The sequence below is a fragment of the Rhea pennata genome, chromosome 3 (genome assembly GCF_028389875.1).
Source record: "Rhea pennata isolate bPtePen1 chromosome 3, bPtePen1.pri, whole genome shotgun sequence".
In the NCBI taxonomy this organism is placed as follows: Eukaryota; Metazoa; Chordata; class Aves; order Rheiformes; family Rheidae; genus Rhea; species Rhea pennata.
In genome coordinates this window covers 13,783,644-13,808,122 of record NC_084665.1, presented here as the reverse complement: position 1 = coordinate 13,808,122, position 24,479 = coordinate 13,783,644, and the positions used below count along the sequence as shown (strand labels likewise).

The 24,479-nt window shown below is 38.2% G+C and overlaps 1 protein-coding gene across 1 annotated transcript in view; it reads left to right on the top strand.

Annotated features, from left to right (window-relative positions):
* The window catches only part of MRPS5 (mitochondrial ribosomal protein S5), a 59,343-nt gene that overhangs the window by 2,644 nt on the left and 32,220 nt on the right, over window positions 1-24,479 (top strand). Inside the window, exons 2-5 of the mRNA XM_062573531.1 lie at window positions 5,397-5,534; window positions 17,682-17,807; window positions 18,115-18,348; window positions 23,272-23,306. Coding sequence (XP_062429515.1) covers window positions 5,397-5,534; window positions 17,682-17,807; window positions 18,115-18,348; window positions 23,272-23,306 — 533 coding nt within the window. The remainder of the gene's footprint in view (window positions 1-5,396; window positions 5,535-17,681; window positions 17,808-18,114; window positions 18,349-23,271; window positions 23,307-24,479) is intronic.

Below are 24,479 nucleotides of genomic sequence, written 5' to 3'. Positions count from 1 at the left end.
ATAATTACAGGATTAAAGGTATTATTAAATTGTTGCCAATTGTTTAAAAAAATTAATTAGGTCTCAAACTTGCTGAACGTAGCATTCACTGGTAAAGTAAATACGTGGATGCTCAGCGTGCTTGCTGTCTTTTAAGATGTTAGGTGAAGTAGAAAGCAAATGACAATGTGTGCCAATTGGAGCATGGTGTGTGGTGACAGGTTCTGCACCCTCTGCATGAATCTCCTAAAGGTGGTGAGTTAAACCAATATATTACTTAAATGTTAGGAAAGTTATAATGAAATGGGTACAACCAAATAGTCGACTTGTATGTAAGCTAGAGTGAGTGTTATTAGAAAGAAAACTTAGAGGAACTGAAAGTTTTCAGAAATAAGACAGTTACTTTCTAGGAGCTGTCCTTTACTGAGAATTATTCACCCATTAGCTTTACATATCCATGTATCAAAAGGCTTGTTCTCCTGTGATTACTGTTGCACATTGTGAGAAAAATGAAAGGGTTTTACAGTAATTTTTATTAGGTGATTTTTTTAGTGCTGATTTGTTTTTTGGTTTTCTTTAAGCCAGTGAAGCATGATACTTAAAATGAATGTGGAGTTTTAATTGCTGTAATGTTTATAGCCAGGAAATAAGTACGCACTGAGGGATTAATTTTCCTTTAGTGTAGAGCAGGACATGTATATAGCAAGCGTGCATTTCTTTCTGCTCTGTTGACTTGTCCTTTGCTGGTGGCAAGACATCAGTCCTGCACTCATAACCTGACTTGCTTTTACAGACATCTGTAGTACCAATTCAGTTTGGAAGAGCTTATGGTAAGAAAAATGTTAGATTTTAAATTTAAATCCCATCATGGGTGGTAGTGTTTGGAAGAATTATAGGAGATGGAGGATATGATGCATTAACTGAACATAATCACATGTCACAATACTATTTTACCAAGATGTGACATTTCAAACTGTTTACCTTCCATAAATATTTTTATTCTTTGCTCTGCTTTTGAAGTGTCTATTCCCTTGGTAGCAGTATGTGCACAGCAGTGTGTGGGTACACTCTATTAAATACCAGCACTCAGTGTTTCAGGCTTTCGGAATCGTGTTTTTCTGCCGCATCTTACTCCTCCACCTTTTGTCCTGCTACAGTTCAGAGACCAAAAGTGTCCCTTCTCCCAGTGACCAGAATGTGGCTGTCACAGCCCCTGGGCTTCCATAGACATCTAATTTTAATTTCCAGCTCAGAGCTGGTATTCTCTAACTGCAAGTCTTTAAAATATAAATTGTTTTCATGGTAACACTCTGTTTAAAAAAGATGAAATCTTTATAGAAAATGTTAATAGGAGATCTGTCGTATTTCGGTGAAAGCAAGATCTCAAGATTTTTAGCAGCTTGTGTTATGAATTACAATACTCTGATTCTGTAGTACTTTTTAACATAGCTTTGGATCAAAAGACTTCTTGATCAATTGGAGGTCTTTTGACCTTTTTCTGTAATACTAATGTTTATTTGGCTTCTGTCTTTTTTGATGTTTGATGTTTTTCTCCTCTTCTGTGTGCCAGCTGTTCTTTTTCCGTAGCGCTTGCTCATATGATTCCATTGCCTCTTGATTCTTCTTACTGTTGTCATTTTATCCTGATTTTTATTGCCTCTGCACAGACTTTTTTCATATTTGCACTGTAGTTTCAGAAGAACCTGGATTGGTATCTAAGATGTGCAGGTTTTTTGGTAATGAATGCAGGAGTAAAAAGAACAAAAAACTCAAGTTTCATTGCCAACACTTTTGACAGTGAAGTAAATTGTCCAAAACTCTTATGTTTTGTTTTCCAAATGAACGTATTGTTTCTTAGGCAGAGATTTTAGGATGTAGTTTCATAGTACAGAACTGCCACAGGATCCAACAGTTTAGCTGGAAGAAGCACCAATGACCAATGCAAACCAAGTGATGACTTTCTCCCTGTAATGTTCAGTAGACCACTGAGCCTGGCCCAGACTGCTAGTGTTGTTCCTGGTGATGAGCTTAACATTGACCAGTCATTTATATAATTTTAGCTAATAATAAAGTGTTTCTCCAATAGATAACTAAAAATGAAATGTCTGTAGACAAACAGGATGTGAAAGGAACACTCAGAGAAGGCAGACCAGAGAAGCTAAATTAATTATTTGCATCATGGAGAGAAAGAAGAAACTGGGAGATTTCCACATGGCACCCTTTGTGGTGGTCTTGATGTGGAGTTGGAGGATTTTGAATAAGTGTGGATGAGGTTATATGCAGGATGTGTAAGATGGACATTAACAGACTCCCAGGATCACATACTGTTCACATACTAATTCTAAGAGCAAGGGTGAAAAAAATGAATTAGTCATAGTAGTTTGAAACTTCTCCTTTGAAACTTCTTTGGTAGCTGAAGACTGGAAGGTGGTAATGTGACACCAATTTTAAAAAACGGTTCCAAAACAGATGAGGATAAAATGACAATTATGCATGCCTTCAGCAAAGGAAAGCTCTTTCTTACAAATCTGTTAGAGCTTGTGTGTGTGCTGTTTTTTTCCTGAGAGTCTTATAAAGATAAGAGTGGTCGAGTTGATGCACTCTGCAACCAAATGTGTTTTTTTTTGTTTGTTTGTTTGTTTGTTTTTGGTGGAGAGCCTCACCACAGGCTTTTGAGAAGTTTAGCAGACATGGGATAAGAGAGGAGGCCCTAGTGTGGATAAATAATTGAAAGACAGGAAAGAGGGTCAGAGCTCTTTTGGTGGAGACAAAGGTTTTATGTTCGTAAACCCTCCGGGAGAGGGGGTGAGCAGCGAGATAGTGAGTTGTTTGAAGCAGAAAGGAAAGACTGATTCTGGAGAGTTGCTGAAGGACCCCCTTGAGGGGGTCAGCAATAAAATGGTGAATGAATTACAGCATAAAGCGATGAAGAATGCCTTAAGCATGAGAGAGGTACGAGAGAGGTCTGCCATATTAACGCGGCACAGTAGGTAAGAGTTGGCCGACCCTTCCGATCTGAGGACTAGGCATGAAGCTGTTGAGAGCCAAGCTGAACATAGTCAAAAGGAGCTCGTTCTTCACGCAGCGAATAGCGGGCCTGTGAAACACCTCAACGCGGGATGTTGTGGATGCAAGCTGTTTACGCGGTTCTGAGCACGTCACCAGAACTGGAAGTAGTCAGGGACTGAGAAAATACTAGGGAGGACAGCATCATACGTCTTTGCTGGTTTTACTCTTTCCCAAGCAGCTATTGTGAGTTGTTGGAAACAGAATACTGACCTAGATAAACCATTAGCCTGAACCAATACATCTGTTCTTACCATCTCCAAATGAGGTTGTTTCTCCAGAAGTGTTAAGAACTAGATGTATTAAATCATGTGTTTTTTTTTTTAATCTTTCTTGGCAATGATTAGTAGATGTGCTCATGTGTGTCAACAGATCATTTACAGGCCTGCAGGAAGCACGTGAAGTGTTACAATGGAGGAAAAATGGTTGTGCCACTGGAGGTCGTGTTGGAGGTATAAATGTGAGAAGAAGACAGGGTGTGATTTTGCAAGTTATTTTGAATTAATTTCCAGCTGTAGGCAATTAAAGGATGTTACAAGGGAAATTATAAGTACTGCCACACAATGCAAATTGAAATTACTTTGCAGATAATTGATTTTTTCTTAAAAAAAGAGAAAAAAAGAGCTTCTCTAATTGCGTGTGATTCCAAGAAATAGATAAATCTCTCATGTAATTTTCATAAAAATTGTTCTCGGTTGATCTCTTCATTTAATCTGATAGATAAACAATTTGTCATTAAAAGCATATTAAGAACACAAAACAGCTCAAGAATTGTATGCTTGTAGGTTTATCGTTAACATTATCTATGTAGCCTGCATGAAGTTCTATATGAGGGGTGACTGCTAATTCAGTAGGAGTTTTGAAATAAAAAGGAAGTATTTGAATGGTGACTAGTATATTGTTTGTGGGAGTTTCATGCTGTGACTCTAAATGATCTGTTTTCTATTCTCTTTGAATTTAACCAGATATTTAAGAATATTTTACTTTTTTTTTTTTTGTATTTGTTTCTAGGCTGCTCTTTCTTCATGAAATTTAATAGTTTTTTCCACAAAATTTTTGTAATAAAATTATATTATTTACTTAATCTTTTTGATAACAATGAAAGATAAATTTGCATTATAAACATTATTGTAAACATTACCTTGAGAGGAACCTAGAAATTCCTGCTTCATTACCCCAATTAACTGAATTAATTGTTACTTGTGTAGGAGAAGGTACTATTTTAACTTCAAAAAATGGCCAGTTGTTTTATCGATAATAGATGCTAACAGAATAGGACAGAAATCATACATAAATTTTGCATTTAAAGTCTACTTGAAAAGATTGAATTTAAATGTATTTCCTTTAGAAATAAGTAGATTTTTTTGTAGTTACAATATAATTTCTGTATAACAAGCTGAATATTTACTTTCAAGACTAGAAGAGTGCATAGCCGCTTTTGGGGTTCTTGAGTACACATGCTGTTTGGATTGGTTATTATATAGGTAGGAAAAATACTGATTTCGGATAACTCACGTTCTTAGTTCTAAAGAAACTGATAGGCAGCGCTGGGCAATAAATGGAAGTATGTATCTTGCTTTCATTGCTGTAGGTGAGCCCCAGTTGAACAGTGCTCCTTTTGGCTAATAAAAGAGCATATCTGTATGTCTTGATTTTTTTTTTTTTTTTTTTTTAAGCTGTACTGCCATGTATGCTATATTGGAGTTATCTGGTGTGTAGATGACAAGTGTGTGTATAATTGGCTAGGTCTAGAATAATCAAACCTGCACCAAATTCAGAGGGCTGCTGGGCAGGTATTTCTGGAGGTACGTTCTCCTTTCCAGGAGCCCAGTCTGTTGGGTTGGAATAACATAGTGTGGTGGACAGAGCCTCTCGTTTTGAACGTGGAACTACTCTTTCTGCCTCCCCCAAATACACAACTGAACCAGGCAGTCACCTTTAATTAGATGGGCAAAGATGTTACACTTTTCAGTAGGATGATTTCAGGTTTGGATTTCGTAGTGCGTAAAGTGTTTTGTGATGTGTTTATTTATCTCTGTGTTCAGGAGCATTATTGCATGTTTTGATGCTAGGAGAATATTTCTCCTTTTAGAAGGTGGTTTCTCACTCTATCAGCAATATGTTAGAAGCCTTCTGGCTTGCTTCTGTTTGTGACATTTTCTGTTGCAATATTGGTCCGCCCTGCTACAACTTGCTTTGTACTTCAAGACAGTAGGCGTAAATCGAATTCCCTTTAGAAATTAAACTATGTGAATAAATGTTCCATTTTTCCATTGTGCATATTTGAGGGAAATATTATTTTCAAAATGAAAATATTCTGTATTTTAACACCTCTATGTCTTCATCCTCAGGCTTTGCTTCTGTGCCAGTGAAAGGGAGTTGCTGTTCCTACGCTAGCCTGGCATGGGCTCTGCAGACACGGTGTTCCATCTCCATCCCCCGAAGCGTGACGGTGGAGCAATGCAGACAAAGCAGTTTCTTCAATATGTGTAAGTCTTGAATTGGATTACAATTAATACCTGAAAAAAAAATAGAAGAGGGATACAAAACTTTGCTTTAGACAGACACAGTCCTCGTGAAAATCTGTTTATAGTAATTTTTTGTTTCTACTCTAGTTACATATCTCCTAAGCTTACTGTTGTAACTACAGCTATTGACAGAATGCACAAGGTCAGTTTATTATCTTTTAATAGCAAGTAAGGCTTCATCTGACAGTGAAAGTAAGCAGGAAGGAAACACCTTCCCCTTGGTCTCTTAGTCCTTTTTGAAAATATAAATTGTATGTTTATTTTCCAAGTGCTTTTGAGCTGCAGGCAAGAGATACTATTCAAGCTGTGCTCTCTCAAAAATTAACTAATTAAAAAGCAATAAAGGGCTAAACAAAAAGTGTTGACAATGTCCTGGTAATTGTCTGCCCAGCTGCAGCATTATCCTCCAGTCCTGAAAGGAATTACACACATGCTTAACATAATTGAGAAATGCTGACTGCTTAAATTCACACTTGAGACTATGAACTGAGATAGCTGAGGGGCAGATACTCCACCTCTTTTGCAGTCCCTAACCTGTGGCAGTTTCCCATGGGGAAAGGGAAGGAGCAGGAGAACATCTCTGGCATAGGTAGCTGCAACAGTTTGAGAGTCACAGCTCTTTGACTTTTTGCAATTCATAGAATGCAAGAGCTCTGCTAGATCAAACTTAGAACTGACAGTTTTTTCTTATGCTTCTTGATGTCCAGGTAGAAAATACTCTGTTTCTTTTTCATTTATTTTCTAAAGAAGTGAGGCTTAAGCAGTTTCACTCTGCTGTTCCTCCTATTCAGTAAACTTTCACTATTTCAAACCAACTTAAGGGTGGACAGGTCTTAAAAGACCTGCAAAGGGCTGCAACATGAAGCAGGGACTCTATGCAGGAAAGGTTTTCTAAGCATCCCACTGCAGAAAAAAATCAATTGGAATTTTCTTACCCAAGCAGTCACAAAATAAGAATCTGTGAGAAGTTAAGCACAGTTATTATTTTGTTTATCTTAAATTAAAAGTGTAGCACTGCAAGTCATTGCAGTGTGGTTATAATTTGTTGCTTAGATGCTTTCTTAATTATGTTCCTGTTCATATTCATAAAGCTTAGATGAGGTCTGTGTTACCAGGAGTTCTGCCAGCCGTCATTTCACTTGTTAGATGACTGCGTTCAAAACATTTGCTGCAATGACATCCTATTGTTTGACTTAACATTTTAAACAAGCTACATTTAGGCACACTGCACAAAACTACTAGATTATTTAATAATAGTTTGCAAGAATTTGTGTACCTCCTTTATGAATCCAGCAGTGACTGTAGCCATCAAATCTGGAAGACTTAGAATTTTATGTTTCAAAGTGCTATTCTTCTGACATCAGTTTCTATTATGGAAATCAATCTGTGGTTTTGTTTGTTCTTTTTTTAAAAAACAGACTGTGGACAAAATGATACAAGACTATTATTTTAAAGTCTTGGTCTGCTTCACTTTGTAAGCTACTGGTAGGCCATTTTGTTAAAAAGGCAGGTTGCAGAAATGTGTTGGACATAAAAACCTTGGTTCTTAAGAACCATTTTCTGCTTTTCAAAGCAATTAAGCAAGCTGGATAAATAAGAGATCCCACAGGACTGTGGAGAGTAGAGTAATTGTTTTTTCTTTGTTCAATTCATCATGCAGTTCATTTGGAAATGTAAAATTAGTCTATTGATTTCAAGCATGAGCCAACTCTACAGAATCCCCATACTAATCAGGTAATGATATATGGAGCGTACGGCGCTACTCTTTCAGTTATGATTACTCTCAAACTTTTACTGTTCTTTTTCCACTTGGAGGCATGCACTGGAAAGATATGCTGTTTACAAAGAAAAAAGTGAATTTTTGTGCAGTTTATATGTAGCTTTACATTTGTGAACATAAATTTAAGTCTTAGAACCCAGTATGTCTTGCCTCAAGTTGTGGGGCTGAAGGCATATCACCTGCCTGCCATATTTTGTACAGTGTTTTCCGAAGGATATTTGGGAGCACGTGTATCAGAAAGGTGGATGTCAGAGAACAGGTATAGGCTGAAATGGAGAATTTTGGACTTTGGAAGTATCTGAAAAGAACGTTTAAGTGCGGAGGGTAGCAAACAGAAGCTGCATCTGGTGAGTGAGAAGTAAGCTGGCTTAGTGCCTGGAAAGAGCAGGTATGTGTGAAACTCCCAAATAGCTGATTTCTGTGGAGTATCTCTGGGAGAAGGGGGAGACGTTTAAATGGGTGATGAGGCTGTGGCAAAGCACTGGCTCAATTCTGTGGGTGCCAAGGGGAAGGGAAACTATCAAACTGACTGTAATGGGAGCCCTGTGGAGCTGATTTGTTTGCAGGTTTGAGGCCAATGCTGATTTTATCTTAGCTCTTAGATGTTTGCTTTTTCAATTTGCGGTATCTTCTGCCCCTGTGGCTTTTTAAATTCTCTTCAGTACAGTTTTGTGTTCCATACCAATGATAGCAGTGGTGAGACAATAAAAGGGAAACAGCAGAGTCCTTTGACCAAAGAGCTCCAGTGCTGCTGGATGAAACTAGGTGCATGAAATTGCGCCATCATAACGCTTGTTCATGATGGTGTCCATCTGCAACACTGTCTTCTGCTCGTGCTGGCCAGTCACCTTTCTCACAAATGCATCTCTCCTTTTATTTTTGCAAGTCCCACCAGGATTTTAATACCTAACTGTGATGATTCTTTTTTTTCTTCTGAGAAGCCTTCTTTCTTCCCTAGAAATGCTCTCAAAGCAAGGAGATTGTTTTTTGTTTTTCCTAGCTGGTAATATTTTGGGTGGAAGGCTGAGGGTTTCATAACTGCTCTTCTTGCTGAGCTGTTTTCCCTTCCTTTTTTCCATGCTGGTGTTCTTTGAATAGTTTTTAAAAAAAAAAAAAGAATCAAAATTCAAATGAAGTAAGATATTAGCTATATAAATCACATTATGGCACTCATGTTCTCCAGCAGTGGAGTTACTTTAAAAATATGGTAACATTAAAAAATGCGGATATAACCATTTTATGTGAAACAATTTTCAAGGGAAATGTCAACCAAATGACAGTCCTTTCTGATGGAGGAAGGTGACAGTACCTTTCTGTCTCATTAGTGAAGATTTACTTCTCTTCCATCATAATCTTAAAAATGTTAACATCCTCTTGTTAGGAGGGTCATATATACCTTTGGCTTGACCTTTAAAAATAGTTTGTCATTGAAAGGGGAGGAATTGCAATTTTCTCAAGCAGCCTGTGGTCCTTATCCAGATAGCTAGCTACTGCACTCCAGTAGAACTGTACACAGGCGTTTGTTCCTGGCCAACAGCGTGTATCTGAGTCTGTAATGAAATAATTTAAACTGATCTTAGTTTCTTAGGCTTAGTTTCTGTCCCTCCCTCCCTTCCCCCTCCCACCCACCCACTATGAGAAGCAATTAGGTTTACAGTCCTCAAAATACTTATTTCACATGCTTGCTTGGAGATATTGTGGAAGGGCCTGATTTTTTCAAACCATACTAAATACCTTCCTGTGAAATATCTTGCTTCCTTTTCCAATGTGTCTAAACAGATCTTGGCATGTGCAGATAATGTCTTGGTTGTACCTGTTTCAGCCCAAATTCTGTGAGAGAGGATAGGGCAGATCTGTTTTCCCTGCCTCTCAGTGTATCTACATGCTTTCATGTGCGTGCATACAGGCTAGGAACTCCCACTGATCCCAACTTTCTGTACAGATACTTAAACTTCCAGTCTTTGACAAGCATTGATTTTAAAAAGTGTTGTATATTTTTCGTGGAAGACATATGTGTCTGTATCTGAGGTATAGCTGAGGCAAATGTGAGGTATGGACCCTGTTTTAATTGGATAGCCACAGAATTGGGTTGAAATATAGGGGCTGTCACTGTCGAAGGCAGCAGGGGCACACAGATGTGGTCCTGAATACTGAAACCATTTGACTTGTTCCCAGACAGAATATCAAGCTGTTATGTAGAATTATACCTGTACAGAATAGCTTTGACCCCAATCATCCAAACCCTGCGGTAATACAAAGCAAGCACAATTTCCTCACCATCCGTTGCGTATGTAAGTCTACGCGAGGCTGATGAACTTTCGTATGAAATTGTGATTATATCAAAATTGTGCTTTCCTACTTAATACATTAATTGCATTGATTACACTTGGGAACAAATGGAAAGGAAGAGCTTAAGTTCTTTGTTGCTAGATGATATTGCCTATTAGGTTAGAATACAGAATGCAGAAAGATGACCACTTTGCAGAGGTTTTAGACCTAGTTTGTAGCAACCAAAGGGGAATCATTTTGGCCAACGATGTAAAAACATACTCAGGAGTAACGTGTTGTCTCTGGAGGCTTTGCTTACTGTAAGGAATTGTACTCAATGTAAACCTTTGTGTTTGGGTTATTTATTGGAAACATCAGTTCTTGAAAGTCTATTTTTTAATTACATTTTATATTAATTTTTTGCAGCTCTCCTGTGTGAGTTTGCTTTGGGTAAAATTGGCCAAAGTTGAAGATCAGAGTTTAAAAAAAAATTTAAAAAATTTCCATTTTAAAATATTTTTTTTAAAACTGAGTATGACTGCTCTGGATAAACAATTACTAAATTACCACTAGTCACTGCCAACGATAAAATGTGAACAGTTTTGTTGTTTCAGCATTAACAATGCTATTAAGATCTCCAAATGTAAACTGTCTGTTTTTTCCCTTTTACAAGGGGGGTATCTCTCTCCGTGTGTGTGTGTTGAAGAATTCATTTATTGTTTTTATTCAGGAAAAGGGGAACTAATATAAAATGCCTTAAAGTTAATAGTACTTATTGAGGGAGCTGTTTCTTCTGGTCTTGATCTGCAACTATGCAGTATATCTTTGAAGTCATTTCAGGCAAGCGGCCGCTGTTTTATTTTGAGGAAATGATCTAGACCAATGGTGTTGAGTTTGCAAACCTCATTGAAATCAGCATCCTCCAAATCCATCTGGTGACATGATGCCATCTTCTTTATACTTTTTAAAATACAAAAAGCTGGAAATGAAAGATTTAAAAGATATTAGCCTGAACCCAGCATCTATTCTTGTAAGCTGCTATGAAGAAGAAATGTAAGTTCTCAATTTTTTGTCAGGATTTACAGTCATTATTTACAGCCATTTTGGTTCTTTGTTTCACTTAACAAGTTTTTATCTATTATTGATTAGGTTTGTAGCAGGATTTATTCAGGATTTGATTTATGGCTATCCTGAGGAACTCTCATCTGTAGCTTTCCACTGACAAGTTGCTGAATTGCTGTTTTTAAAGAAATGTTAAATTCTCCTGCAAATGCACTTTGACAGCGTGCTGGAAGCTTGCAGTTATGCAGAGTTATTCATTGTGTAGCAGTTTGAATGCATTTTTCAGGATAGTGTTTTCCAATTACAAAGATTTCTTTGTAATTTCAGAATGCAATAGTTTTGTTTCTGGTTATTGAGAAGTTGCCCTAAACTTTCCTGTAGATAGCATGGGACAACAGTTAGGTTATAGAGACATCCTTTGTTTCCAGCAAATTTGCAAGCACATCTAAGCTAGATTTGTTCTGCAATCCACATAAGAGACCTGGTGGGGTTTTTTAATGGTATTATTAAACTTATTTATATAAGCAGGTAGCTGCTGACCCTTCAGCAGCGTACAGAGGATTTTTTAAAGCTTGTTTGAATAAGAATACCTACAGGAACTAGCACTAACATTAAGAAAAGCAAAACAAATAGAAGGCAGAAAGCCTGTTGGTGGATGAGGTTCTTAACTGTTTCAAAATTGTGGAAACCCAACTAGCAGTAAGAAGTAGAGATGCTGCCCGTGAAAAAATAACCTGTCAGAAGAACAGCGGTTTGTTGCTCTTACGGTGAAGATTTTTAGCCGCTGTGAAAGCAAGCTTAGTGTGCGGGGCCTTTGTGTTCCCTAATTTCCCTTGATACCTTTTTCATAAATTGGCACGTTTGTCTTTTTGTAGCAGCCGTTAAATTATTAAATAGCTTTATTATGGAGGTGACTTAGCATGGGGGCTGTGACATGGAATCCAAAGTACTAAACTTAACACATAGAGGTATCTTTGTAGGGACATTTTTTAGACTGACCAGTTTAAATGCTGGTTCCTAAAAAGTGACGGGGAGTTTATTTGCTTTGTGGCATATTTGCATTATTTGCTATAATGGGCATATGCATAACTTAGAAGGACACTGTCACAGTGACTGATTTTCTGAGGTCGTCAGCACTGGGCAAATGTATTAAATGCAAGTAGAGCACCTTCAGGTTTACAGGAGTGCCATGGCTGATGATACAAAATTTGTTTGCTGATGTAGGTCACCAGGATTAGGAGATTTACGCATAATTGGTTTTGGAAAAATTGGTGAAAAATACTGAAATGTCATTGGGAGCTGTTGTTGAAAATAACAGAAATATAGGTTCAAATCCAACACAAGCTAGATCTGTTCCAAGTTTTAAATATAAAACTGCTATTGGGTTTTTCGTGCTCCTGAAGAAAGTTGTCATTTTGCAAGGAAAACCAGATGTTCAGAATTCCTGTAGACCGTTCTGGTTAGCTCTGATGAGATGGTATTGCTGTTGTCTTTTCTGGTACTGCAAGATCGTAAAACTCTTTTTAATTGGAGCAGTCCAGCTCTACCTGCACCTCAGTGACAAGACTGTTGAATAATTTTGTTGCATAGTGTCAGTGCCCTGCATTAAAAATTTCTGTTCAACAGACTATCAATTTACTGACAGTTAAATTGTCACTGAGGACTTAAGTAATTTAAAAATGAGTGGACTGCTGTGTTCTCATTAATACTGGTATTAGATACTAGCCTTATAATCAAAGTGGTAGAAGGATTAACTTAACTATCTAAGTTTCTAGAATCTCATCAAGTCCTGCTTTAGAAGGATTACTTACTCTTTAGTGTTCATGAACACCGACAGGATGACCTCTCTGGAGGCTTTTTCACTTGAGAACAAATGCTTAAATGCAATTTCCAGTAGTGAAGAATTTGTTTAAAACCTGTCTGGGGCACAGAGAGACTTTGTGTTGTCTAATGTGTGGTTACACGATTCTTACCAGAGATGGCACATCCTTAAAACGTTAGCCATCGCTCTAGAATTTTGAAAGTAGAACCATGTCAAAGAACAGAAGAGTAGGCGTGAGTTTGTTTGTTTGTTTGTTTGTTTGTTTGTTTGTTTGTTTGTTTTTACATCCTCTACAGTGATAACATCTTATTCTACAACTTGAATTGTCTTGACATCTTGGAGGCGCCAAGCTGTAGAATTAGTGACATTATATTTTCTCCAGTCTCATCCTACTTGAGTTATATGTGGAGGCGGCTCTGAGCACAGGCCTGTTATTTGCTTTTCATAAAAAAAAAAAAGCCTTTTCTTAATGGATCCTCCGAGCTGCTGGTTATGGTGAGGTGATAGAAGTGCGTATTTTTTTCCAGAGTTTAGAGTCTATCCTGTTTCGAAAAGGTTTCTCAAAAACAACAGGTATCCAATGCAAAAATTATATGATTGTACTGCAGTGGTGTCTGAGAGGTTTCTAGATGTAAGGTAAAACTGAACTGAGCTTACAGAGCTTGAGAATGACCTTGGCTGGACCAAATGTCCATCTAAGCCAGCATCCTGCCTCCCACAGCAGCAGATGCTATGGGAAGAGTATAAGAGTAGGATGAGTGTGTAGGAATACTTCTTCAAAAAGTCCTCGTGGCCTTCAATGACTTGTGATATGGCATTTTGTCATCTGTAGCTCTAGGTGGCTTTTTCTTCTGTGAATTGCTCAGCTGCTTTTAAACCGATGTAAACTTTCTGTCATGAGTGCAGTCTCTTTTTCGGAGATGGAGAAGCATGTATTTGTTGGAGAAGACAAGGTCAAGGAAATGTCCTCTGCACTCAAGTATAAAATTTTGAGGTTTGTGGTGCTTGGTCCCTGGAGGAGTTGATTCAGAAGCTGCTGACCTGCCCTGGGAAAATTGTCTGCTTTTGGTCATTAAGCAGTTGAGTCTAGACTCTGTCATTTATCTAAAGCTGAAACTTCATGTGAATTGCAGTAGGATAAATAAGCAGCATATACTCTTTAAAGGTGTGGTTTCATATTTCATGTCAGGTGGACTATTTTTTCCAAATCCTGTTTTTATTTTCAAGGGGAGCGGTTAAAATAGCATACTTATTTGTCTGCTAATAAAAATACATAGTCAGAGCCAAAACCTGGAAGTGAATGTTAGCAACTGGAAAGATCTTACAAAATTTCTTAAGGTGATAGAGATACATAGATGTAGTGGCATTTGTGGGCAATAGTGCGTTGGGGTAAGCACATTTATTATGACATGTTCATAAATCTTTTTATTGTGTCAGTTATATTAATGTCTTTGTATCTCTACTGTTGTTCTGCTTTAAGACTATTCTGTCATCAAAATACTTACAAGCAATTTTTGCTTGAAGTGGAAAGTGTCAGCCTCTGTAGCTGTTTTACAAAATTAATCCTTTCTTTCCCTTTTACTTGCATCTACAAGTAAATCTCCCATCAATTTGCCTACTTACTGTCTTTTTTGTTTGTTTGTTTGTTTTTTGTTTTTTGTTTTTTTGTTTATAGTCTAAACAAGCTGGGAACTCTCGTCTTGCAGGAGGCAAGGAAATCTGCTTTTAATCTCAGCTTATCAGGCTCTTGTATTCTCTTTTCTGATGTGGTTTATAGCAAGACTGTGTGGTAGTACTTGAGAGTTACTGAGGTATAGTCTAATATTCATCTTCCACTGAAGTAAGCACTAAGACTGTCTGGTTTCTAAAATTGTGGGGGAGGGGGTAGTATAAAAGTGCACAAAAACAAATCCTTTTCAGAACATTACGATCATCTTTTATGTAGAAGATAAAATGGAGTGGCGTCATACAAACCTATTATTGGCAGTTGTTGGTGATCAGCTTGCGTAAAGCATGCTTTCAACAAAATTGAATAGTGGATTTTTTTTCTAGGCCACGGCAATAAAATCTTACATATCATACGGTTTCTCTTTTTCAGTTAGTAGCTATATGCTATTTGGTAATTGTCCGCATGAAAAGCGGTGTGGTGATGCTCATTTCTGAATGGGGTTATATCCTCCATTAACCAGGGTTTGCTCCTGCCTCTGTGTATGCTCTCTGATCATCTTGATGCTTGGCTGCCAAGTCAGAATGACCTTTCTTATGGCCAAATTTTGATTTTTTTTCCCCCCCCATTGCTGTGTTGTCTGTCCGTCTTCAGCAATGTTCCCACCATTGTAATCATCTTGACTGCGGCCTATTTCCCTTCTTGTCACTTTGTCTTAAAATCAGTTTGATATCTCCCATCTTACAAAGAACTCTCAGCTTGGTAGCCTGCAGGCTTCTGATGTGTTTCATGAAATCCAACAGCTTTCCGAATACATGATGATATTATTATAGACTGATTAGCTGAACTGCATTTTGGTATACCAAACATGACATTTTCCTCTGGTTCTAGTTTTGTCAGATTTTGTGTGGTGCTTGAGGCCAATGCTAGTCTCAGCCTGACCCCATCTTTGCTGAATCTGTTGGCCTTGACTTGTCTCCTTTGGTACAAAGCAATCTCCTTATTCTGTGGCTTTTGCTACTTTCCCTGTTTTGAGATTAAGTGATTTTTATCACCTAGATACTTAGAATACAGTTCCAAGTAGTGTTTTTTTGACTGTGTAACCAGCTCAAGAGCTCCTTGTTCTTTTATCTCAGCTGCTTCTTCGTGTTACTCTGCAGCCTCCTTGGTAGTCAGCAGGATTGCTTGTGAGGCTGCATGAACTGAAGCAGACTGGGGAACTGTTCCGGATTGCAACCCTGCACAGAAACATATACATGGACCGCATCTTTATTGTCATGTCTTGTTTCCAGGACAGCAGCATTATCATAAATACACTGAATCTGCTAGTTACGCAATGTTTTCTGAAGAAACTAATCAGCCATCCTGATAGCTGACAATATTCACTCACCTGTACCTGCTCTCTAGGGAGCGATGTAGCTTTTCCTCCTCTTTCTTCTGGTACTTTTGATATTTAGCACACAGTTATGTCCATCAGTTCTTTGTATTGAGCTGCAAACTTTCTTGTGGCTGGCTGTGGAGATGCTGGTTTCCAGCCATTCAGTAAAGTTACTGTGTTTTTACCATTAACATCTCAACATTAGCGTTCACTTGAGTGTTCAAAGAGAGCGTATTTTCAGATAGTTATTTCCTCTGTGCAGGGAATAAAGCCTGCCCAGGAGCAAGTGTAATTTTTGTGTCACAGCATGTAAGAAATGTGATAAATGTCACTGTTATCTGCAGTCCACAGACATTTCCACTTGTTTAGCCTGACATGAAATCTGTATTACTCTTTTTGGCTTGCTGTACTATTCCTACAAGATACATAATTTCGGTGACTTTTTAGGCCATTCTACTCTTGCCCATCTCATGAGAATGCTATTTTGTAGCTTGTAGTATTGTATGTCCTTTCTCATCTGTAACCATTTCTAAGGTACTGACTTTTGACTCTTTGTTTCAAGAATGTACTTCTCAAAGAGTTACATCTATGTGTCCCAGTTTGAAAAGGATTTTTGATGAAAAGGGGGAGATCACACCTTTGAAAGAGCAACCTAGATACTGTATTCAAACTTAATGCAAAAATAAACTTGGGCAGTTAGTATTAGCTCTAGGAGTCCTGGCTAACTCCAGTTTTTTTACCTTACTACCACCATAGCAGAGCTTCCCCAGCACCAGTGCAGCTGCCAGTCTGCAGGACAGGATCTCTCACACAGATTCATCTGGCAATTGTTGCTGAGAAACTGTAGACATTTGAGTATAGTTATTTTTCTTCCCTTGGTTAAAAGCATTTACAGATGACTAATTTAGATAAAACAGAATCAGTCCGTAGTCTGAGATAAAGATTGGAATTGTCATAGGAACATTGCCTCTGGATGAAACACATGATAACATCAATCTGCAAATAAAACAGTGGTTGTGCTCGCCAGTTCTGTGGTGGCAGCCTTCTCATCTGCACTACCGGCATGCAGTACTGTCTGTGCAGTGTCTTCCTCATGACAACAATTCATTTTTTGGTTGGTTTTTGTTTAGAATATGAGGAAGTAATGGGAGTGCTGGTGGACAACAAGTTGGCACACTGGTGGCTCATGGTCCTTGTGGCCTAAAAGGCCAACGGTGTCCCAGGCTGCCTTAGGAAGAGCATTGCCAGCAGTTCGAGGGAGGTGATCCTCCCCCTCTACTCAGTCCTGGTGAGGTCACACCTGGAGTACTGTGTCCAGTGCTGGACTCCCCAGTACAAGAGAGACATGGAGCTACTGGAGAGAGTGCAGCAGAGGGCTACTAAGGTGATGAAGGGACTGGAGCATCTCTCCTGTGAGGAAAGGCTGAGAGAGCTGAGACTGTTTAGCCTGGAGAAGAGAAGACTGAGAGGGGACCTTATCAATGTGTATAAGTATCTGAAGGGAGGGTGTCGAGGAGATGAGGCCAGACTCTTTTCAGTGGTGCCCCATGGCAGGACAAGATGCAATGGCACAACCTGAAACACAGGCAGTTCTGGAATTTCTTCCCTGTGAGAGTGACAGAGCACTGGAACAGATTGCCCAGAGAGGTTGTGGAGTCTCCTTCCTTGGAGATACCCAAAAACTGTCTGGACATAATCCTGGGCAACATGCTGTAGGTGATCCTGCTTGAGCAGGGGGGTTGGACTAGATGATCTCCAGAGATCCCTTCCAATCTTAACCGTTCTGTGATTCTGTGAAGCCCCCTGTTACTATTAGGTGGGCAAACAGTAGAGTGAAATTAATTATTTGCCTTGTTTACCTTTAAATTGATTTTGAATATCCTTTCAAAAAAACAGGCGTTCAGCTGGGTGCCTATCTTATTGCAGTCATCATCAGCAGTAGAGGTACATCTGCAACAGGTGTATGTACATGTAGTAGGAAATTACTTTCTTAGCAAAGCAGTAGTCCTATGGCTTAGTACCAAATCACGGCAAAGATCAAGCAGGGGTTAACATTCTGAATTATTTGTTCAGCTTCATTTTCCAGTATAAGCTGTACTTGTACATTACTTATGAAAGCTTTCTCATTTCAGTGACAGCTGATGAGCTATGGAAAGGAGCTTTGGCAGAGACTGGTGTGGGAGTAAAGAAAGGAAGAGGAAAGAGAAGGAAGAAGAAGCTAAGGAAGAATCTCAATAGAGGCCAGGAGATCGGTGAAGGTAGATTCATGAATAAGAAGAAATATCTTGACTTTTTCATTTATAGTATTTCTTGGTTTTATAATCTGACAAATTGCTGTTAATTTCCATAGTGTCAGAAAAGCTTTAGAGGTTTTTCTCTTATTAAAAAACAGTCCTAATGTGGTTGTTTGATGTGGTTTGTGGGTTTTTAATATAAATTCTGTATCACAGAACGCATTTTAAAAACATGAGCATTGTTACCCCTTCTATTTTATTAGATTTTCCCAGTGTACAGAATTTGAGTCCTAAAATAAAATGCATATTTTTGGTTTTTGCTATTTTCAAGGACGTTATGGTTTCCTCTGGCCTGGTCTTAATACTCCTGTGATACAAAGTGGGAGAGTCCAGGCAGTTACCCAACGAAAAAAAGAAGAACGAGAGCGAATTCAGTCTGAAATTGTTCAGCAGAGAGATACATGGGAGAAGAAAAGAAAAATAAGAGTAAAGAGAGAGGGAGGTTGGAGTGGAAGCTGTTGGGGAGGTGTCATTCTGGACCCCCCTGACCCAGGTCCTAATGGAGGTAAGAAGGCTGAGTATCTTTCTAGTTTTGTTTGATCTTACTGATAAGGGGCCAGGAGAAAGTGGGATCCAGACTTTTCCAGTGGGACGCAGACTTTCCCTGTGATTGAAAATCCATTTTATATTTCTCTGTTATGCATCTGTCTGTATCTTCTCCCATACATAAATCAAGGCAACTAAATCAAAGAGCAGGCTGTACTAACACAAATGAAATCTTTTAAATTACTGCTTAGTTCAATATAGCTGTTAGACTACTATATTATAGATTACATTGTGTTATACTGTATTATAGATGTATTAGACTATATTATGTTATAAACTGCTGTAAGAGTCTTATAGTACAGAAACATTTATTTGTGTGTTTACATCTGGTCTGGAGTGTGAAGTGGAGCCGTATTGTTGTATAGTCTTTTAAAGGATCCTATGAGATAAATGAGCCTTTCTTTTCTAGTTCATTTAATGGAGTATGATTTAAGAAGATGTAGTTAGAATGTAGTTAATAGATGTTCATTATTTATGTGCTGCTTACCTAAATCTTATAGTGAAACTGGAGGTCTTGCCTGTAGACTGGAAAAGTAAATTTAATTTTTGTTTCAACAAGTGTTCTTGAGACCACTAGAAATTCTCTGGTAGCTTTATTTAACATTAGTAAAAACAACTCTTTTCAACTAGTTAAATATGAGAATGAACATTTCCCTTTACTCAGCTGAAGCAGTTAATAATGCTTGTGTTTTTATTGTCATCTTCAGACTTTTATAGTTAAAGGAGATAAGTGAGAAAGCTCTTATTTTCTAGAATTGTTGTTTCAGGCTTGTTGCAGTCTCCAGTCATTTTAATAGTTAAGCTTGGCTCATTATTTTCAGAGTTCACTTTGTCTAGTAATATGTTCTCCCAGTGCAAGCTCGGATCTTGGAACATATCTTGCAGCAAGACAAACATAAATGGGGAACTGCCTGTGTGGAATCACAATAATATTGGTTTCTGGTATTTTTCAGTCACATTTGCTCCTTGGTCTGCCTAGTGCTTTGTTTATGAATTTCTTCCTTTCTGTGAATATTTTCCGGTGATATGCTGTTGGACCTGGAATCAGAATTCCACATGTGCCTTGTGCCAGGTCACAAGGAAGAGAGAGCATTATCTTTTTAGTGTGAGTTAATGCTGTTGTCCGTGTAGACTGAAGTTTTATTGGCGGTTTTTGCAGCTTTTGCTCTTGTAAATTCATGCCCTTGCTACTATCTGCTACTCCTCTGTTCCCCCCCCTTTCCAGGTTTTCCATTCTTATAGCTTTGTGACATACAGGCTTTATGGCTTATGTCACAGTAGCATCTGAGTTATGTTGTTTCCCTTGGACTTATCTTGTGAATTTATGGAAAGCCTGCCTATTGATCTTTTTGGGGAGGTTATTTTGACTTGAATTTTAAGAGCATACCCCTGTATTTTAATACCAGCATAATACTGAAGTATATAAATGAAGGGTTAGCTACAGCTGCTCCCTTGCATTTCATTTTATTTCCTTGAAAGCAAATATTTCATCAAAGGCAGTGACAGGAGGATGGACTAGGCAGCCTGTCACTGAGTTGCCCCTGTCTTACAAGTGGAAAAATAGATTATTTGAGAAGGTCATAAATTGTTTCAAATTTCCCATAAAGTTTGAGGTGGAATATAGAGAAAGTCCAGACTTTGTAGTTCTAGTTCTTTACTTTGAATAAAAGACTATGCTGTTTCTAACTTGAAATGCATTTTCAAATATTTTATTCCATTAAAAGAAAGGGCAGCTGTTGCAAACAACATTTGTGCCTGTATGAGTTTGTCTCCACTGTTCTCCTAGATTTTGGTGTGGCTGATGCTATTGATGTTGGACATTTGCATTAAAGTTGGCGATGTTGGGGCTGTAGTAGTCAGGTCAAGTTCGAACAAAAAGAGGAAAGGGTGCTGCAAGCAAAATATGAGAGTGGAACTGTCAGCTTTTATTTTAAATATGTTTGAGAAAAGCAGTTTCTGCTTAGCATGCAGTAATTTCCTCTTAATCCATTAGAAATCAGAGATTTTCAAGTTCTCCGTGATTCTGTAACTGTCGTCTTAAGCAGAGGAATTAATTAAATGATTTTACAGGGGAACCGGGACATTGGCTATCTGCAAAGCACTGTCAGGGTGATAAAATGAATAGATCCAAAACAACAAAACCCGGTTTATCCTTTTGTTGTGAGACCATGGCACTTTTGGATGCCCTGGGCCAAAGCAAGCCTGAGCTCTGATGGAGGCTTTGCAGTTCAGACCTTCCTTGCTGGTTGGGCTTCTCTAGTGCTGAACAACAGTTGAGCATACATTGTGCATTTACTTCAGTGCCATTAATATTTTCCACTGAAAACAGGTACAGGAAGTTTGTTGGAATCTCGTTGCTTTGAGACTTTAACATCTGACAAATTTGGTTGACACTGAGCAACTTGTTAAAAACAAGTTTGAGGACAGACTCTGATTGTATGTGCTTCATTCTTTCTGAGGGGCCTTCTCCTGCAACCTCTTTACTTACTATGCTAGCTATCAGCATAGAAAGAGCAGTACTCTTCAGTTGGAACTATGATTATTTTTCCTCCAAGTCAACAGTGGTCCTTTGCAATTGAAGAGGCTTCAGAGAAGGGATTGGGTATATGCTGGCATTTGTACTCTCTCCCATGACCTTCCTGTGGACTAAGAAGTCTCTAAATTGCATTGAGATGATGGTGTGTGTTATTGTTTTGGAGACGATATGTAAATCATTAGGCAACCCCTGGAGAAGGAATGGGTTGCCAGTTCTCACTGATGGCAGCGTTTTCAGCTCCCAGGTCTTTCTCCAGAACCTCAATGTGACTATACAAACAAAATACATATCAAATGTTTAATTAACCCTGGTCTCCTATGTAAAGTTGAAATGATGTGGTTCATGAGGTCAGTTGGAAAAGCCAGAGGGATGGGAGGGTCTCATCAATCCTGCATATACTGCAGGATTCATTGCATTTCAGTCCACTGCCCGTTGGTTTAAAAATCAGTGCTCGGGGATGAGGGAGGAGAGGGTCCTCAAGAGTAGTAAAAGGTGACTCCTTGCATTGCATGTTTAAAATGTACACATGGAAAAAGTGCATGTATTAAAATACAGATGAATAAAAGTGGGCTCTTGGTTACACACCAGTGAGCAAAGATATTTAAAATTTGTATTGAGGTGTTTGTGTAGTCATCAAGTTTGAAACAGGACTCTGGAGAAAATGCATTCTTCTGACAGCATCCGTGACCCACAGCGTTTTTGCCTGCTTTTATAAGATGAATGCTGCGTGCTGCCGGTAGGATTGCTGAAAACCAAGCCTGAGGGATTTACTTGCTGTCTTCTCTTACAGAGTGCGCCAGGGTGAAGGCCCGTGGATCAGATCTGCCTGGGCTTCTCCCTGTCTGCCTGCTTTCAGCTCTCTCCCTTGAGTTACTGTCTTGCGAGGCAGTGTGCATTGATAGGCTGTCATGCCGTGCCCAGAGCGCTGCAGTGGCTTTGCACTTTCCTCCCTGCAAGGTTGTAAGGCATTTCTGAAATGTCTTATTTCTTTGGAGTCGCTAATGACAAAGCAGAAATGTAATAACTTTCTGTGCGGTGGAAAGGATGCATTTGCCTGTTAAAGTTGAATAATGTGCTGTACACCTGAACACCGTTCTTACCACCGGTGTGGTGACAGGACTAAAATGCATGCTTGACATGGAAGCAATCTTCATTTTGCAAGGCAAAACACTTGACCTGTCACTGGACAGAAAAAAAAATAATGCTACAGTTCTGTTTGACAGACATTTTTTCCAGCAGCTTTTGAAATTGAAACAGAAGAAATAGTTTCACTCAGAGATTCTTGGTTATTTGAAGCAGCTATGGGGTTTTTTTTTGGGGGGGGGGGTGTCTCTTTCTGGAATTTCACGGAAATGCTACCAAAAATACTTACAATTTGCTTGAATCTCTACTGATTATCTAATACAGGCTTCAAAATATTCTAAGTAATATTGGATACTGTGGCCAGCCAGTAAAAACTGAGTGTATTTTGTTACCATTGCATGCTCTGGAAAATTATTTATCTTAGCATTTCTGCAACTGTTGAAAATTGGGAAGAAAATTAGGTATGATTTAACAAAAATACTTAAATGTAAATGCTGAGTTTTGCGGGGCTTTCCAAAAGAAAGTTTCAGGTTAAATTCAGAGAGGAGGTGTACCTCATGGCCAAAATATTGAACAAATTCTCAGGACATCTGGGATCTTTATCAGCTCTGCTGTAGTTTTGTGTGTGATGTTCAAGCAAAGGAGTTAAATCTGTATATCTTGCTTTACCATTTGGAAAATCAGAGGTTTTTTTCCTTCCTATGCTCTGCTCTGGTTATTTAGGTTGGACATTCTTTGAATACTGTTTCCCTCTTGCTTCTCTGCGTGCACAGTATTTAAAGATGAAGTACTCGTTGCAGCTGAAAGTTAGATTTCCTAAATAGCACAGACAGCATGTTTAACAGTTGTCACCTCTTAATTATAACAAGAATTGTATTAGACTTTCTGGGAAGTTCATCATTTGAGTAGAGATTTTTTTTAAGTTAGATTTCTTCACAAATATTGTTTTGTTTTTTTAACAAAAGAAATGGAAAAAATCTTATGATTTATAAATCAGGGCTGTATGTTGTTTTTTCACCAACATTCTAAAGGAGAATCAATATACGGAGTCAAATTACAAAATATATTTAAGATCTTTAAAAAGAAAGCAACTCAAGATATGTATGTTCAAATTCTTCTTTCCTTTTCTTCTTATATACTGTAATTTATAAAATAACCTCAGTATTAAATATTAGATCCTTTTTAAATTACGCCACCAGCAGGGAGCTATGCTGATAGATAGTTAATACACAGAAATGTAATACCTTATTTTTCTCCCAACAGAGACTTATGAAGATTTTGAAACGAGAGTCATTGAGGTAAGCATTACAAAAGCATTCAAGGACTTTAATTATCACTATTTTTTAGTGGTCTTGCACTTTATTTATCAACCCTTGATAAGTCAATCTTAAAGCAATAGGATTTAGTCCAGTGTTCTTTTGCAGTTGCATCTTCTCTGCCGAGCATGTAATACCAGGAATAATGCAGGTCTTGTTTCCACCGTCATTCCTAAACAGCTCACATTACATCATCTCATTTCAAAAATAGCTGACAATCAAAACCATTAACTGAGGAAAAGATGCTGGTGTCTGCCTGTGTTTATTTCCAACATTTTCATTATCTCTTACTTTTAGTAAATAAGATCTAATATATTCTTTAAATCCCACTGTCTTGTTGTTTGGAAGTAGTCAAGCTGACTCCCATACGCTTATGTCACAAATTTGTTCGTGGTTGGACATTGTGGAAGTATTCTAGATACTCTTGAACCTTGTGGCTGGCTGAGTGACACTTCATAATGGCAATGCAGAATGTTTTAAAGAACAATAAATGCGCTGAAAAGCATTCTGCGTGCCCCAAGTATTTAATGAAATCAGTGAATCATCTTAGAAAATGCTAGAGGAATTTAAGTTTTTGTTGGCACTTGATGATAATGACAAACATTAAAGTGGTGATGGAGTTGGAATTTAACTGTAAACTCGTTCCATAAACTTACATAGCCAAAATTAGCTTATAAGCTCTGTAGACTTTACCAAACTATTTTCACAGTTACAAGGTATTATAAACAAAAGCAGTAAGTAATTCTTTCATAGTAAGTTAAGAAGCTACTGAGGTTTTAAGATATTTAGTCTTCCTTTTCATGACCGTGTCACCTTCTGCAAACATGCAGCAACTCTTCCAGTGTGTAACTGCTTATATGCAATCCCTTGACTGGTGTGAAGACATATTAGCTGACAGCTAAATCCTTGCCATTCGAGATGTTTTCTAACTGACAGCAAAATTTCAAGCTGCAGGCTAAGATCCTTAATGCTACCAAAACAAAATTCTTTAGCCACTCAAATTCGTAGTAGTGATTTCAGCAGGACTACGCATAGGAATGGAGTCAGAGAAAAACAGTTTTTTTCAGAGAGTCAAAGCGGGCTTTCTTTGGAAAAGAAAATAATCCATTGATAATAGTAAAAGTGAGTTTTGGTTGGAAAACAAGAAATAGATTT